Raw genomic sequence first — 17,533 nt, 5'->3', positions numbered from 1 at the left:
TTCTTAATAATTTTTCTAATGCAAAAGATGAATTCAATGTGGTGTATGTTACCTGCTACATAATGTGCACAATGCCTGCAATGGTTACACCACAACTGCTACCATTACGCAAATATTTATTGTTATTTTGAACAATAATCTTACCTCCTCCTATTGGTCAATTAATGCATAAGAATGTTAGTGTAGTGCTCTCATATTTTTTTTAAGACACCAGGGGTCATCTCACATCACTATCAAAAGTTATGAAAATGAAAACCAAAAATAAAGACTGCCGAAAACAAAAAAAACAATTTGGTTAAAATTTTAGAAGTAAAACAAATTAAAAACTTGATAGAACAAATGCTTATGTTTATCCTTGAATCAAATAACAATTAAAAAAATAAGATTAAAATAAAAAAAATACCAAAAAATACAAATTAAAAAAATCTTATAATAAAAATAGAAAATATTATAATTATTTTACTTAATTATTATATTTCAAAACTCACTTTGCATTACAAGAACGATCTTATTGTACATGACAATTGAAAAATAGTAAAAAACTTTGATTATCCTTTTCAAATTTTTAGAAATGTTATGCACATTTTTATTTTAATTATATTTTAAATTCATATAATCATTTTATTCTTCTTTCAACTAAAAATTAATGTATAAAATGAATGATCTAATCCACAAAAATTAGTTATGGATAACAAAATATTTTGACAACAGATTATTAAAACAACCAAAAACCATAAAATCTTGTTTTTAGTTTTTTAAAAAATAATTGAAAACCAACAATAGAAATAGAAAACTAGCAACATAAACAAACTCATTGTCATAGTCTGTTTCTTCATCATTCTAAAACGAAAATAGAAAACAAAAAAGATGCCAAGCAGGCCCTCAATGAATTCATTCTCAATTAATAAAGTTCACATATTTGTCAACCACTTAAAATTAATTCAATGCTCACATCTCATAAACATGGAGCTAAGATTGCATACATCTTACAATCCCTAGGAAGCACGCAGGGGCCTAGAGTACTACGTATTATTATTATTAAAACACATCAGAAGCATTTCATTATGTCCTGAGTAATTTCTTTCATCTCTCCTAAAAATGATTGTTGAATATAATCACAATAAGGGGAAGCTGATAAATTGTGAATTTTAAGGTCAATAACTCCATGTAGAAGAAAGCAAGAGCCACCACTCAAAACTGCAGAATCTAGAAAAACCGCATATCCTTCAACATTCTCTCATTGTTACTCATTGTTACTTTGGTTTGTTCTCATTTAATATATTTTTTCTTCTAAAACAATTTTTAAAAAAGGGCATGCTTGCCTTATCTGAACCTTCTGTGTTGAAAAAGCTAAAGGAAATTCATCTACCTGTGTAACGTTAGTACGGTCTAAGCAATCGATACAATTGGTCCTTACAACCCCAAGTTGCTCCTTCATTTTCTCACCTTTTTCATTCAACAGAAGATACCTACCAATTTCATACAAAGTAATAAGGCAAATCAGGAAATATTTAATGATAATAATAATAATAATAATAATAATAATAATAATAATAATAATAATAATAATAAGGCAGATTCCTATTGAATTCTTCTTTTATCCAAAAAAAAAAAAGACACAGTACAATGATTCAGCCAAGTAATCAGATAATACCGAAAACAAGTGCATGCTTTTATACATATTCAAATGAGAAACAGTACCAGATAACTGAAAATATAGGTTCAAATACAAAAAAAAAAAAAAAAAAAGATAACTAAACAGATAGGGTCAAATACAAAAAATACAAAGGATGCATTAGTTTTGGGAGCCAAATTCAAGGATAAGACAAAATGGAACCCAATTTTGGAGAAGATAGAACAAAGGTTAGCAGGGTGGAAACGTTTGTACTTATCTAAGGGAGGTAGAGTCACGTTAATTAAAAGCACTCTATCTAAGCTTCCCACTTACTTTCTATCTTTATATCCTATTCCTGCTGTTGTGGCTAACTGTATTGAGAAACTTCAAAGGAATTTTTTATGGGGTGGCATTGGTGATGAACCAAAATTCCATTTGGTTAAATGGGATACTGTTTGCTTTCCCATTTCTTCGAATGGTTTGGGGATAAAGAAGGTAAGACAGTTTAATGAAGCTTTGCTTGGGAAGTGGTTATGGAGATTTGGGATGGAGAAGGCTGCTCTGTGGAGGCAAGTGATAGAGGTGAAATACGGCTGTGAATGAGGTGGTTGGTGTACTAGGCCTGTTAATGGTCCACATGGTGTTGGCTTGTGGAAAAATATTAGTCAGGGATGGCCTTCTTTTTCTTGCCACGTTCTATATGATATTGGAAATTGGTCTAAAGTGAAATTTTGGCAAGACCATTGGTGTGGTGAGATGTCTCTTGCAGTCAGCTATCCTGATTTGTATAGATTTTTCCGAGATAAAGAAGCTAGCATGGCTGAGCTTATGAAGTTTGATAATGGAGTCTTGTTTTGGGATGTAAGTTTCTTTAGGGGTATGCATCTTCGGGAATTAGAGGCCTTGACTGGTTTTATGGATACCATATATGGTGCATCAGTGAAGGGATTCGGTGAGGATAACTTCTTGGTTAAAGGTTATTATGGTATTTTAATGGGCTCCAAAGATTGTGGCTTTCCTTGGAAAAGTATTTGGAAACAGAAAATTCCATCTAGAGTAGCTTTTTTTCGTTTGGACTGCTGCTTTAGGGAAATGCTTAACGATTGACAATTTACGAAAAAGAAAGGTTTGGATATTGGATTGGTGCTACATGTGCAAGTGTAATAATGAGACGATTGATCATCTTTTTATTCATTGTCCGGTTGCAATGGACTTGTGGGTTATGGTGTTGGGCTTGTTTGGAGTGAGCTGGGTTATGCCGCAATCTGTAGTGGGACTTCTAGCATGTTGGCAAGGCAGATTTGGTCGTTATCGAAATGGGTTTATTTGGTTGATAGTTCCTCATTGTTTATTGTGGTGTCTTTGGAGGGAGAGAAATAGTAGGTGTTTTGAAGATAAGGAAAGATTCATTTTGGACCTGAAGCTATTTTTCTTTACAACTTTGATGGATTGGTTGGCTGCTTTGCGAAACCAATCATTTTCTTCTGTTTTTGATTTACGAGAATCTTGTAATTTCTATTTTTGATTTGTTTACCCCATGTACACTCCTTGTGTACTTGATGTTCATATTTTATATCAATAAACTTATTACTTATAAAAAAAAAAAGTTTTGCAGACTAAGGGTAGCTAAGCTTGGCTAAGATCTTCACAGCCCAAGAACAGGTGCAGTTGATTGCTCCCCCACCTCCTTGCATCCCACCCCCACAACCACCCCAAAAAATAAAAAACAACCAGCCAGCTCAGGCTCAGGTGTAAAAACCAACAAGAACAAAAATTCAGCCCATGGCAGACAAAACATGTGAGAGGATAATTCCATAGCGATCACAGTCCATAGTGAAAACCTTAGCCTGTGAAACAAACGCACCCAAAAGGACTTGGAATATTAAAAGAATCACTTAAACTAGTCTGGAAATTGTGGATACAAATTCAATCTCAATCAACAGCATCCACTGACATCCAATTTCCATAATGCACTACAAACTCACTGCAATCAATGAAGTCCACACTTCAAATCTACTACAAACTCACTGCAATCAATGATATCCACACTTCAAATCTACTATTCCATTTTCCATGCATCAACAATCAACATGTTCATGTGCAATTTAAGTGCATTTTAGCTAGTCTGCATATCCATATGTATTCAATTTTATAACCTACAGGTAAACCGACTGACTAAATGAGCCAAAGTGCCAAACCAACCAAATGGGGCTGGTTTGGTTCAGTTCTCATGTTAACCTATACAAATATGCAGCCAAAGATAACAAAGATTAATTAGGTCAAACTCAACTCACAAAAGCTGCAGTCTTTTGTGTGACCTTACATTTGACACAACAAACATCCTGCATCATTGTTGGCTGCCAACAGTGTATTCATGACAATTTAAATTATTTAACAAAAAAAAAAAAAAATGTTCATGTTCCGAGTGATATGACCACTTCTAATACATGTTGAATACTACCCAACACTCATGTCATTACTATATTTTGTTAAGGAGAGATATACATTGTTGGCCCACAACCTAGTAGCTTAAGCTTTTAGGTAAAGTGGTAATCTAACATTAAACAGTACATTAATATTCTAAAATAAAATTCAGTCTCTTAAGTTGCTACCATGCTTGGTACCTAGGCCAAAAGAACCATAAATGTCCATGATCAAATTTAAAACTGTACCATACCTCAGTGGTAAAATACAAAATTCACAACAAAACAATGTTACAAATATGAAAAACAAAGATAAATAAAAAATCTTCTAGTACATTAACAAAGCCTAAAGAAGATATATATATAACCTTAAAGAGAAACCGTACCCATTTTTCTCAAGGAAATCTGCAATTTGTTCATATAAAATAGAGAGGCGCTCAAAATGAACGTGCCCACAAATCCGATGAAAATCGAAATGCAGATATCTACAATATCAGTTGGTCTCAGCACAGAGCGGAAGGATAAATAAAAATGGGAACAAATTGATTATTTGAACGGAGATTTCTACCTTACATCATCATTGATTAGATGCTGCATTGCATTAGCAAATTTTTCACTTAAGCGTCCCTCACCTCCATGCTGTTTGATGATAAACATATATTATCAATGAATAATTCATATGTAGTCAATTGAGCGAACTTTTAATGTATGCAAGCATCTCTGCACATGAATGTATGCATATATATGTAGGTGCATGCAAGCATGTGCGAAAATATGTATGAAAAAATATCACAGAATTATATTGGGCTTGTCATGCTAGACAGGTATGATTGCTGGGAACCAAGATGTCTTTCCTCTTCATAAGACTTGCCTTCTTGCTGAACCATGTTTTCATTGTTTTTTTTGGAGGGTAGCATGATAGGCACTGGTAATTATGGGTGGTCATCATTCCAAAAAGACCTATGATGGGCATTCATCGTTCCTCCAAAGTAAACAAAAAATTAATAAATACTGATTGGGAAGATAATGTTTCGCATCATATTTCAGAATTTTCTGGAAGACAACTACTTTTCTGGTAATAGATAATGGTGAACTCTCCTGGTTAGTAATTGTCAAATGGTTTCATTTTGGTCAGGACCCCGTGAAAATGGCATCATCCCATGGTGTGTTAATCTGAGTACAAGGGGGTTTTTTAAGCTTGAAGTTATTCTAGAATCAAGGGGATCATTACATGCATCTCAAGCACTTTCCGGATGCAGGTAGGTATCAGTCTGTTCATATTCCTGAGGGGTTTGAAGCTTCAGGTTGGTGGTCATTTCTCCAAGATTTGAAAAGGGCATTGAGTTCTTATGCAGAATCAGTTTTGAACAGTGTAGGAGCTGGCTGGATCCCGGAGGTGTTGTGATTGTGGGCCTTTTGATCTTAAGAGAGATTCTGATTCTGTAAAGGATGATAGAGCCTGTGTGTTTCAGAGGCTCTCAATAGGTTTGGCATGTGTTGATATGCTCCAGAAACCACTGGCAATAGCGTCTTGTTTTTCCAGCGTGATTTGACCCTATGACCACAGAAATTTGGTGTTGGTTCAGCAGGGGAACGTTCTGTTTAATGGGCGGAAGTTTCTGAAGAGGAATTTTGACGCCTTAAATGACAGATACTCAAATATAAACAGGATGGACCACTTTCTTCTGGGCCCCAGGATGCGTCAAATGTTGGGCCAGAGGGCTTAAACAGTTGGATTGGATCTTCAGCCAAGGAGAAGCCCATGGGCGAAGGAAGTAACATGGGCTCTGGGAAACATTTAACAAGCAAGACGATAAGCAGAAAGGGCTCAGGCCACTGGGCCTAGGCCTATTCGCAAGTGGGTCAGGAAGTAGGGGGCTGCAACCATATTGGTAGCTCAAGAAATCAATTTAATATCCAAATATATTGAAAGCTCAAGAAAATATGCATTCAGTCCATATTCTAGGATGATGGACAATAATATTTCACTAGATTTGTTTAAGGAAAATGTAGAGGAAGAAGCGATGGATGGAGGCACAAGCCCACTAGTTGCAAACAAATAATCTCAAGGGGATTTTCGCAACCCAATGTTCCTCAGTCTTTGGGTTAGAAATGGAAATTGGAAGTTGAAGAGCAAGGTCGTTGACAAATATATGTTTCCTAGGACTTGGCAACTCATCTTGATGTTCATTGCAAGTCACAACAACAAAGTTTGGTAACAAGTCAAGGTCCATTTCAGGCCTAAAGGCTCCAACAGTGTTTATGGTCACTGAAGACAAGTCTGCAGCCTTATTTTGAAAAGATTCAACCCATGTCCATAGAAGAATCAAAAAATTGTGCACTAGCACCATGTAAATCATTTATGTAGTCATGATACTCAATTATGCAACAATTTGCATGGGCACTTCTGATATTTGATTGTTATCCTCAGCTATTTGAGTTTTCTCTTGAACATCCTGGAAGGAACTAGGAATATACCACAAGCACAGAGAAACTGATCCAGATCGACAAAATTCTTTAAATAGGAAGTGTTGTTATGTGTTGGTGGCTGAGAAATCTCTCAGCTTCCAAAGCCAAATGGTAAGCCTCAGATAGAGTAATTCAACATTTTTGAATTTGTACCATCATATGCTTTCTGATTTCATCCCTCAACCATTTCTTTTAAATAATCACCATTCTAGGTTCCTCACTAAACAACACCAACAAATGAGATCTACAAATTTAAGGTAATAATCAGTGACACTAGAAGAAAGTTGCCCAGACAACACAGTCCACTAATTGCTCCCCATAAGAATGTAGGGCATGCTTTTCTCTTAAAATATGTCTCATTTCAGACCATGTGGTAACAAGTGGCTCCCCAAGATAATTTTTGTCCCTTTCAAATTTTTGCCAATATTGCTTTGCTAAACCAAGAAGTTTTTATATAGCCAAGTAGATACTTAAGTAGTCAAATAATCCACATCAATTAAAATAATTCACCGTGTCATCCAAACAATCAAGGAAAGTATGAGGACCTGAACAACCATCAAACTAAAGACACCTAGGTTTTATCAATTGTTGAGATTTTCCAGCTAACTAGGAACTAGATATGTGGAATCAACCCACTATTTTAAAAAAAAAAAAAACTGGAGAGCAATATGGATCAATTCAAACATGTACCATATAGATAAGCAACATTAAATCTCTTTCTGTGGAACCCAAGTAGTGTAAATTCATTAAAATACCAAAAGGCCCTTGCCCTGACTTCATAGTCTCAAGAGATTCCTCAAATATTTCACTTCAATTTCTCACAGATGCTCCTGGCACACTGAATTTATCCTCCAACAGTATGTACTAAACAACTGAAGATTGATTTCTTAAAACCAAAATCCAAATCTCGCAAATAAAAAGTAATTTGTTGCAGTAAATCTCAGAATACTGCAGCAAGGCCTCAATCTGAATGGTGGCAGACCTTCAAGACTCTGAAATTTGCATTGGCAGTCCAATATCTCAAGCTAACTTCGTACTTTCTTGCGTCTCCAAAAAATAAAGCCTACAAAATGCAACAAAAGAAGTCTGAATCCAGTGTTGGAGCTGAATCCATTTTCATTTCTCTTTCTGTTTAACCGCATGTTAGAGGGAGGGGTCAATGGTGGTTTACATCTATATGCGGTCCTACTAGGCCGGCTCTCAAATCCTATTTTTGGGATGAGCCTTTTGCTGTTTTGGGTTTTGTTCTCCTATGTGGATCGTTGAAGTGATTTCAACATCGTTCAAAAAATAACAGGGTCTCAAATTCACTTCAAGTATGCAGCTATTAGGGAGTGTAGGTTGAAAGATCTTATTTGAAGAACACTTTGTTTTCTAGCTCAGGAGGAGGGAAGAGAGCAGTACCTAGTCACTCGGTTACATTTCTTTTTTGTGGTGAGGAGGAGGGTGTATTAGGAATCTGACGAAAGAGGTGTTGTCCAGACCCATTTTCAATCATTCTCCTATTTTGTTAAGAGTCTAGAAAGGTTAAGTGGGGTCCAATCCCATTTCATTTGAGAGCATGTGAATACATCACCATTCTTTTCATTCCTTGGTTAGTGATACTTGAGGGAGTGTCCTGTATGAGGATAGAAAGGTTTTAGGTTGATGAAAAAACTAAGAGTTCGAAAAAAGGGATGTAGAAAAACTGGAGTTGAGAAGTCTTTGATGATTTTAGGGTCCAGAAAGCAGATATTTTGAGGAATATTGATGCATTGGATAGAAAAGAGGAACGTGTTTCTTTGAAAATGAGCTTAAGAGTGTGTTGCTTAAAGAAGTGTGGAATTGGAGGCAAAAATCGAAAATTAAATGGGCAAGGAAGGGCTATTGCAACTCAATTTTTTATAGATTGGTCAATGGTAATAATAGACAGCGTTATTGGAGAATGGGAACAAAAGAAGGGGAATTTATTAAAGATGCTAGTTTGATTGACTGTTGTTCGAAGGAAGATTATTTTCAGACTATGGTTGAGAGTTTGGATTCGAATCCCATCTCTAATGCTCAAATATCATGGGATAAATTTATAGCTGCTGTGTTTGATTTGGAGAGAGATGAGGTCCCGATGGTTTTACTAGGGTATTCTATCAGGATTGCTGGGATGTGGTTAAGTTGGATTTGTTGAAAACTTTTGAAGATTTTTTTGGTCATTGGGTCGTTGGAATTTTCTAGAAAAATTCCTTATAGAAAAAGTTTTTTGCAAGGGAAGTGGTTAAGTTGGATTTGTTGAAGATATTTTAAGATTTTTTTTGTCATTGGGTTGTTGGAATTTTCTATAAAAATTCCTTATAGAAAAAGATTTTTGCAAGCGATGGAGGTATTGGATGAAAGGGCATAATTCAAATATCTTTTCGATTATTATTTATGGGAACCAAAGTTGCAGTTTAGGTCTTCGAGGGGTGTTGGGCAAGGGTATTTTCTTTCTCCATCCCTATTTGTTCTTGTGGTGGATACTTTGAGTAGATTAACAAATAGGCACTGAATTAGGGTTTTGTGAGAGCTGTAGGGGTGCAGAGTGAGGAGATGATCGTGTCTCATTTACATTTTGTGCATGACACTTATCTTTCTAAGTGGTAGTCATTCTTAATACTCTTACTCTTACTCAATATTTCAAAAAATTGAGCAGATTTCAAGGTTAAGAATTAATTTGGGGAAAAGCAAAATTGGGGCTGGGTAATGGAGTTGTCTTCCTGCTGCGACTCTGGTGGTTACACATTAAGATGGGTGGATAAATGCTTAATTCTCTTTAGATGGTCATCTCCCCATGATTCAAGTGTGCCTCTCTAGTATCCCTTTATTATATTCATCTTTGTCTAGAATTTCTGCAAGGGTGACTAATAAGATGGTGAAGATAACGAGGGATTTTCTTTGGTCCGGGATGGGAAAGAAGATGGATCATTTTGTTAGTTGGGAGGTAGTTTGTAGGTCTAAGGAGGAAGGATCTTGGGTATTTGTAAATCGGTGTCTGAAACACAGCTGTTCTGGGTAGATGGTAATAGAGGATTCCCTTAGAGGTGAACTCCCTGTAGCATAGAGTTATTATAAATAAATTTGGCATGCAAGCGAATGCTTGGGATGCTAAATTGGGCACTAGATGTTCCTCTAGAAGTCCTTGGAGATTTATTTCACAGGTTTACCATTTACACATTCCTTGCACTAAATATAAATTGGGTGAGGGGTCCCGTATACACTTCTGGGAGGATATCTGCTTGGGGGAATTCTGCCTTATCTATTATGTTTCTCGTCTTTATTGTCTTCACATGTTTCATAATGGCATCATTTCTGCTTCTTTGATCTCTAATGTTATTTCATTATTGAAGAAATATCAATGATAGGGAGGTAGCTTTCTTCATTACTTTCTCAATCAGAGGATGGCCACATTTCAAACAGTAGAGATGTTCAGGTTTGGGGTTTGGATTCTTCAGGTTCTCTTGTAAATCTTTCTTTGATCATCAGATTAAATCAAATTCATCTTTTTTCACTCCATTGTCATATTTGGTTTGAAGGCCAAAGTTCTATCTGTCATTAAAGCATTCATTTGGTCGTTGGCTCTTAATAGAATTAACACCAACAATCAGTTGTACAGTTGGAGGCCTTCAAAGGCATTGTCCCCAAATGTGTGTGTGTTGTCTTTTAACAATTCTGACTTCTGAGACTACTTCACATTTATTCTTTCATTGATCTTTTCACTAGGGTTTATGAAGCAGATTGCTTGGTACATTTGGTGACGATTGCATTTGCTCAAAGACTCTGGAAGATCTGTAAGCTATCTCTTTAGTTGTTTCGGGAGGAGTACGGTTGCAGGTCTGTCATTGGGTTGTGCAGTGTTTGCTGTTTCGTGGGAATCTGGTTGGAAGAGAATTCACATATTCTTTACCAAAAATCCAAAATGAGGTTGAATAGTTATTTGCTTTGGGACAGGATATAGTACATGGTGGCTATGGGCCTTTGCAGTAGCGTTTTAACAGGATGCGCTTTTCAGATGTACAATGGAACTGGAGAGCACTTTTAGTTTGATTATGCTCTCTTTTTCATTCACCCTCTTTCTGCATTGTTGAAGGACTTCTTATCCTTGACTGCACATTCTTCTCAATCAAGTAACATCTTTACTTTTCTATTAAAAAAAAAAAAAAATTGTATGCATATATATGTTGCATGCAAGCACGTATAAATATGTGCATACATGTTTGTGTAACTTATCCCAATTATACAAGGTCTGCTGCAGAAACCTCTCTTTGTGTTCCACTCGGTCAAAGTCATCCAACAAAGAATTAAAAAGTCACGACATATTATCCCACAACCTTGACCAACTTTCGCAATGAGGGACACAGGTTGCACTAACTTTAGCCTACAAACTGACATTTTTCCTCTATTTTTAAATGAACTATAATTTTATTTTATTTTTTTGGATAGCAAAAGAAATATATTAAAAATTAGAAGAGAGAACATACAAGCTAAGAGAGGAAAAAAGATCCTGAAAGCAAGAAAAAGAACAAAATAAAGAAAAAAAAATGGAAAAGGAAGAAAATCAAAACAAAACTTAACGATCTGTGAAAAAGAAAACCCCTCCTTAAGCCGTTCCCATTGCAATTCATGGTGTCCTTTCTTTGCTTTTCTCTCAGCATCATCCAAGTGAACTTCATTCCATCCTGGATCAGCCAGGGGTAGATAAAATCACATCCCTACATTGATTACCCACTGCAGCCTTCACCCAAACCCCTTTCCTAAGAAATAGATGCATCCTCCAAACCTTCAAGGAGGGAAGGAGGCACATGAGAAATTTTTCCAAGTACAGCAGAAGAGTCAGAAACATAACCAAATTATTGGTGGAAGTCACCCAACAATAAACCACTGTCGCAGATAAAATCACCTTACACTCACTGTCATTTTCTGAAATATAACCCCATTTATTTTCATTCTCAATACAACTTCCTCCTTTATCCTTACCTAAGTGTTCCTTAGAGCAATTCTGAGACTCCTCAACATAAAAATTACCTACAGAATTGTTTTTAAGCAGTTTCTTATGTCTGAGCTCGTTCAATCAACAAGAAGAGGATTTTTCTTACCCAGTCCCTCCTTCCTCAATGAACAACGTTTATACACCTTCAAATCCTCAATCTTATTGCAACCCTTGCCATCCTTCATATCTCCAGATCTACGCACCACCTCTGAATGCAAGCCATTATTGAACATCTCCTCACCCTAACCTCTAATGGGCTGAAAGCCCTGCTCCACCTGAGTTCTTCCACAATTAGCATCCTCAACTTCTCTTGACAACCCATGAGGAGAAGATTTATCACACCCAGATAACCGACTAGTATTACCTCCTTTTCTCTGTAAAAGATGCCCTCCCACCACTTGAAACATTGTATGAACAGAACTGCTCCTTGCACTGTTCCCATTGCCACAAAACTTGCAATTTGAAACCTTCAGGGAAATAACCAAGCCTCCCTTCCTTTCCAAAGATTGGTCCAGGTCCAAACCAATATGAACCTGGTTTTGACCCTGTTTGTTTAACTAGCCCATTTTAAAATAAGCAAGCGTCCATACTTTCCACTAGCCAGCCCAGTTCCAGAACAATCATCAAGCAACCAGGCCCACTCCACCTAATCTTCACAAAATCCTCCTGAAGAGAAACCCTGGCCACCTCTATCACCCTCACAGCCCTGACTGAAACCCTAGTTGTTTTCACTGTGGGAATCCTAGACTCTGGAAGAGAATTATTGGCTTCCAGCAACGAATCCCCAAGTTCCTTCACTCACATTTAACCACCAAGATGAGAACAAAACTATTTTTTTCTCTGCCAACAAAACCTAGCACAACAAATGATTACCATGCTGACTTCCTTTGCATGGGCCATTCTTATCTGCCAACACAACCTAACTTCATGAGCAATTACCTCACTGACTTCCTTTGCCTGCAGTACTAGCACCAGGAAGGAGATCCATAGCAAACACACTAAATTCTCTCACAAAACGCCTCGCGCCCATCTCCTTTTGACCCTCCGGGATCAAACTGAAAACTTGTTTCCTTTCCAACCAAAACCTAACTCCAAAAATTTTCTTCATTGTTCAAAGCCTCAAATCACAATCCAATAACTCACACTTCCAAATAAAACACTTCAGAAACCCGTACCTGACCTTCCAAAGACGAACAACAACACATCAGAAAACCACTTTGAAGAACTAGAAGACAATCCCAGATTGTGTTCAAAACCAAAAATAGAGGCACCCTCACGACCTCACCTAACCTCACCCAATTTATCCAATCCCATATTCAAGGTCTTCCCTTCAACTGGGATTGAAACTTTGCAAGCCTCTTCTCTCATATCCTATTTAGTCACACTGAACTTATGCAAGACAAGGAGAAAAGAGGAGGTTGCACATGCACATGCGCCTGCGCACAAGAGAGAGAGAGAGAGAGAGAGATAGTATACCATCACGATCATTGAATATGATATTATTGTTACATTGCTTCAGCTTATTATTCCTTTTTTTTACTCCCCTCATACAATTTTTTAACATTATAGAATATGATATTACTCTCCCTATTGTAGATAGGATGCACTTTGAACCCCCCCCCCCCCACCCAAAAAAAAAAAAAAGAAATTGCATAGAAAAATTATCCCCAGGAAGAAGGCGGCCCTCTCTCTCTCATGAGTAAATTTGTCGAAATTTGGTTTCCATGGATATAATTTAGTTCAAAATTATAATGAGTTTCTTCCAAATCGATACAAATCTAAATCCAAGCCTCAGAATCCATACTCCCAAACACAAAGTAAAAATTAATCCAATGACAATGTAGAATCAAGTCGGTGTATACATAACTCTAAATGTGCCACAATGTGCAAACAACTTACTATGGAATCAAGAAAGTACTATACAGAAGGTGATGATATGAGGATTAAGAAAACACACACCTTATTGACAAGATCAACGGCTAAGACTGTCCCGTATTTTTTTCTTAAATCCAGAAAATGTCGCTCAGCCACTCGAGGCTGCAGGAAGGAAGGCAGAGTAGCAACCATTTAAAAGCTGAAAAAACCTTAAGTGTACAGTAAAACAAGGTCATGCAAAAGATGAAACTATAACACTCACTGCTTCCTCAAGCCTCAAAATCTCAAACTTTGGTTTATATGTCAAATCAACTATTTGCTCCCATAGTAATGGAATTGACCCTCGAACCTGCAAAAAAGCAATTAAGCATATAAACATCTAATAAATGTGATGTAAAATCATATGTAATTGTAACAAAATTTGAGATTAAAGAAGGCTTATGTTGGCTCTTATTAAAAAATTCTTTGAAAAAAAAAATTATTGGGCTCCAGCTAGAAGTTAAGATTTGCACATTTGCGAAGATGGCACACAATCTATGTGATTTTTAGTTTGGCAGAATACATACTATTTAATACGGAATGAGTATAAGACATTTGTTTCCATCTCATGGCTGTTGGCCATGGATAAACAATCCTAAGAGGTTTATGAGCAATTTTTGTAACGTTCCCTTAGGACAAGGTAGAGGCCTCATCCATAGTGCAACGAGCACAAAATTGCGCTGGTTACTGGATTATACAGTGGTTTTAGATCATTTTATATTGGTCAAATATTCATGCTTTCATGTATGTTCAAACCCTGGAGCAGTGTAATACCATTTCCACAAAGAAATCTGCAGAATGGTTGGAGATGGATTTGAGGGAACTTCTACAATTGGGTCATAGTATGATTACATGAACCAAAGTACATTGGGCAGTATTGTCTCTTGTTTTTTTTTAAAAAAAATAAATAAATAAATGGGAATATCTCTGTCAATAGCAAGGGAGGATTCTTTTTATGGTTTGACTATTATACATCCATTTTCATCCAAATTATATATATGCACACACTATGCATTTTTGATAATGCAGAAACATTTTCACATTGCATGCATCATTCGAATAAGTTATTGAAAGTCAGTTGTCTGATATCAAGAGTTAGTTTATTACAACTGCATAATGTTCAAGTTGATTCAGAATCAGTCAATAATCTCATTAGTCATGCTTATCTAATTTCATTGAAGCAACTATACAACATTCATGAATGCACATGCACCAGCCAATGGGGTGTACGGGTGCCTAGTAGCCATGCTTATACAACAAAAAATCCAAACACCAGCCAATGGGGTGTACGGGTGCCTAGTAACACGATCAAGGGCATTTTACTCAAACAGTTTAAGAGCTATTAAATTTTCCTCACTATCTCATTCCATGTTATTTCAAGTCTACCCCTACTCCTTTTGCTACCAGCAACATTGACTAGCCACACACATGCCGTTGGCTTTTCGAAGAAAAATTATTAAGGAGTAGAAATAAAGTGATGTGAGAGAGGACAAAAAAAAAAAAAAAAAAAGAGGGTGGAAATGTGAGTTAGTGACTGGCTATGAGTATTTTGAAACTTGTCTTATTTTTTGTTCATTTACATTTCTAAAATTTTTATTTAGTTGTATAATTTTTTAAGTTACTAAAATATCCAGGAAAAATTAAAACATTTGGGACAAAAAAAGAAAGACTAAGAACTGCCTCCACATTTTTTTTATTATTGCATGTGGATGTGTATGTCTCTATTTGAGGGTCCATGCAGTCATCTACTTAAATGGTTTACCTATTCTTCTCAAGGCATTTCAAAACATTGAATAAGTGGGGAAAATATCAGCACTTTTTCTCATCACCATAGCTTGGGCTGAGAAGGCGAAAACCTAAAAATTTTGAGATAAATTAAAGCAGCTGAGCAAAAAGGTAAAGATGGGAAAAAAAAATCAATCTAAGTTAATTTTCTGGAAAATTCTTAGTGCTGTTTTCGATACATTGTTTCTTGCACAATTCAATAAATTAGGTTATTATGAAAGTATGGATAATAAGATCCTGTTACATCCTCTGGTTTTCTCCATTGGCCAGCTTCCACCACTAACCTAAGAACAGTACTTATGCCGTATGATTGCCATACCGTTTTTTACATTTACAGATGTTTCTCTTGTTTATCATTCATATTAATGAAAGAAAAAGTAAAATGGGACCACAGGTCAACCATAACATAATGGCACATGCGTAAAAAAACAAAAAAACTACCTGAACAAATGATGCTGTAAAACCATTCAACTGTACAATTTGCTCACTTTCCACAAAATTTGCAACATATCCATCAGAATCAGCTCCTCTCCTCCACATCCGAGTACCTTCAAGAATTGCATTTTCATTACCAACTACACTAGCATGAGATCATAAGGCAAACATATTGATGTTTAAAATAGGTCAACAATGTATTCTGTTCCTAAAAATTAATGATGGACAGTAAAAATATGAAATCGAAACCCCTTCAATAAGAAAGCAAAACAACATAAAGTACAAGAACAGAAAAGAAACAGTGAAAACTTTAATTAAAAAAAAAACCCTCCGCTACTAAACATTCATCATAATTTCATCCAAACAGAACGCAAACCTGAGGGCAGGGTACCAAGCCACTGGTTCAATTGCAAGGTCAACTAGTCAAACTCCCTAATACATGTTATTTTTGTTGTCTCCTAATATTTACCCATATGGGAAGTTAAACATCACAAATGATAAAGTGGTAGGAGCATAAACACAAGCCAAAAGGCAGTTGGGTGTACTATTAAATGCCTTATAATTCCAGGTTCAAAAATGAACTTTTTTTCATCATTACATTGATGGGGGTAGTCAGCAACTAGTCCAATGGCCAGGTCAAAAGAGGCCAAAAAAGGCCAGCTTGGGTGGGTCACGTTAGTTGATTCAGTTTTTTGCTTCTAATGACTTAATTAAAGAACCAAATTGATTAAAGGTCCAGGAGAATATGCCAAACTACAATATTTTCATACAAGAACAAGGATGGTTGGCAACCTGCCTACGGCCGGGTCACAATAAGTAACTTAAAAAATAGCCAATTTGGAGAGGCGACATTTCCTAGTTTAAATGATTCAATTAAAGAACAAAACTGACTTAAGTCTAAAGAATAGGTTTGTTTATGATGCCATGGAATCAAGCTAGTAGAAGCACAAAATTGGGGGTTCAAGTGAAAGCAAGATTGGGGATAGGAGTAGGGAAGCTCCTTAATGTTCAGATGTTCAAAAGTTTGAAGTGTGTAGAAAACATCACGCGCACGCACACACACACACACAAAAGGAAGGAATAGAAAATTTAGTATGAAGAACAGGCAAACGTAATTCACTTTGTTAATTTTTTTTTGAAAGTATTTTTTATGGAAAGTAAGATTTCTTAAGAGAACAAAGATACAAGAGAGAAACTTTTAATTAAAAGTTGGAATTCTTTTTATATTATCTCTAGAATGTTTTTGCAGCATTTTTATCATTAAAAATTTGTTCATCTCCCGATGACATTATTGCCTCAAATCTGTCTTAAGCTACCTCAATAGAAGCACAACTATGCCACCATAAGAGTGAGATCATATCATGACAAGGGCAAGTTATATGAAGTCCTGACTGCTTAATTACTTGGAACGCAGTGCATTCAGGGTTGGGGAATGGGTGTGAGGATGCAGTGCACCACCTAGTTGGTCTACTATATTGGATAGCAGAGCAATACGAAGTACTTGGTCACTTGCTAAACATTCGAGGTAGCATAGGGAATATTTCTCTGCTAAATTGCTCACTTCTCTAAGTCTTTCATCTATAACCAACTGAGATGCAATTTTTATCATCATTAACTTTTTCTTCAGTTTCTTCATTTTTGAATTGAATGTTTTTGGGAGATTGGGTCTCTACTTTTGGTAAACCAAATCACATACCATTGGAATCCGGGACATTAAAAGTGCCACGAATGGGGAACATGATCCCAGTAATTATGGTTCTACATAAGAAGAGCAAAATAACGATTCTAAATAGGAAACATTATTTGGTATAGATGCACATCTCCAAGTCGTTTAGGGGCCATTTAAACAGTTTATTTCCAGAAACATGGACTCAAACTCGAAACCTACACAAAGAT

General features: G+C 36.2%; 1 protein-coding gene across 1 annotated transcript in view; it reads right to left on the bottom strand.

The window, feature by feature from the left end:
- LOC131156281 (phosphoinositide phosphatase SAC6-like) overlaps window positions 1–17,533 on the bottom strand; it is a 90,814-nt gene that overhangs the window by 32,438 nt on the left and 40,843 nt on the right. Inside the window, exons 10-15 of the mRNA XM_058109829.1 lie at window positions 15,644–15,750; window positions 13,641–13,727; window positions 13,463–13,540; window positions 4,607–4,677; window positions 4,425–4,523; window positions 1,370–1,469 (exon numbers count right to left, since the gene is read on the bottom strand). Coding sequence (XP_057965812.1) covers window positions 1,370–1,469; window positions 4,425–4,523; window positions 4,607–4,677; window positions 13,463–13,540; window positions 13,641–13,727; window positions 15,644–15,750 — 542 coding nt within the window. The remainder of the gene's footprint in view (window positions 1–1,369; window positions 1,470–4,424; window positions 4,524–4,606; window positions 4,678–13,462; window positions 13,541–13,640; window positions 13,728–15,643; window positions 15,751–17,533) is intronic.

This window comes from Malania oleifera, chromosome 1 (genome assembly GCF_029873635.1).
Source record: "Malania oleifera isolate guangnan ecotype guangnan chromosome 1, ASM2987363v1, whole genome shotgun sequence".
Taxonomy (NCBI): Eukaryota; Viridiplantae; Streptophyta; class Magnoliopsida; order Santalales; family Ximeniaceae; genus Malania; species Malania oleifera.
Note: the sequence above shows the minus strand (reverse complement) of the source record. Positions and strands in the feature narration are given on the sequence as shown.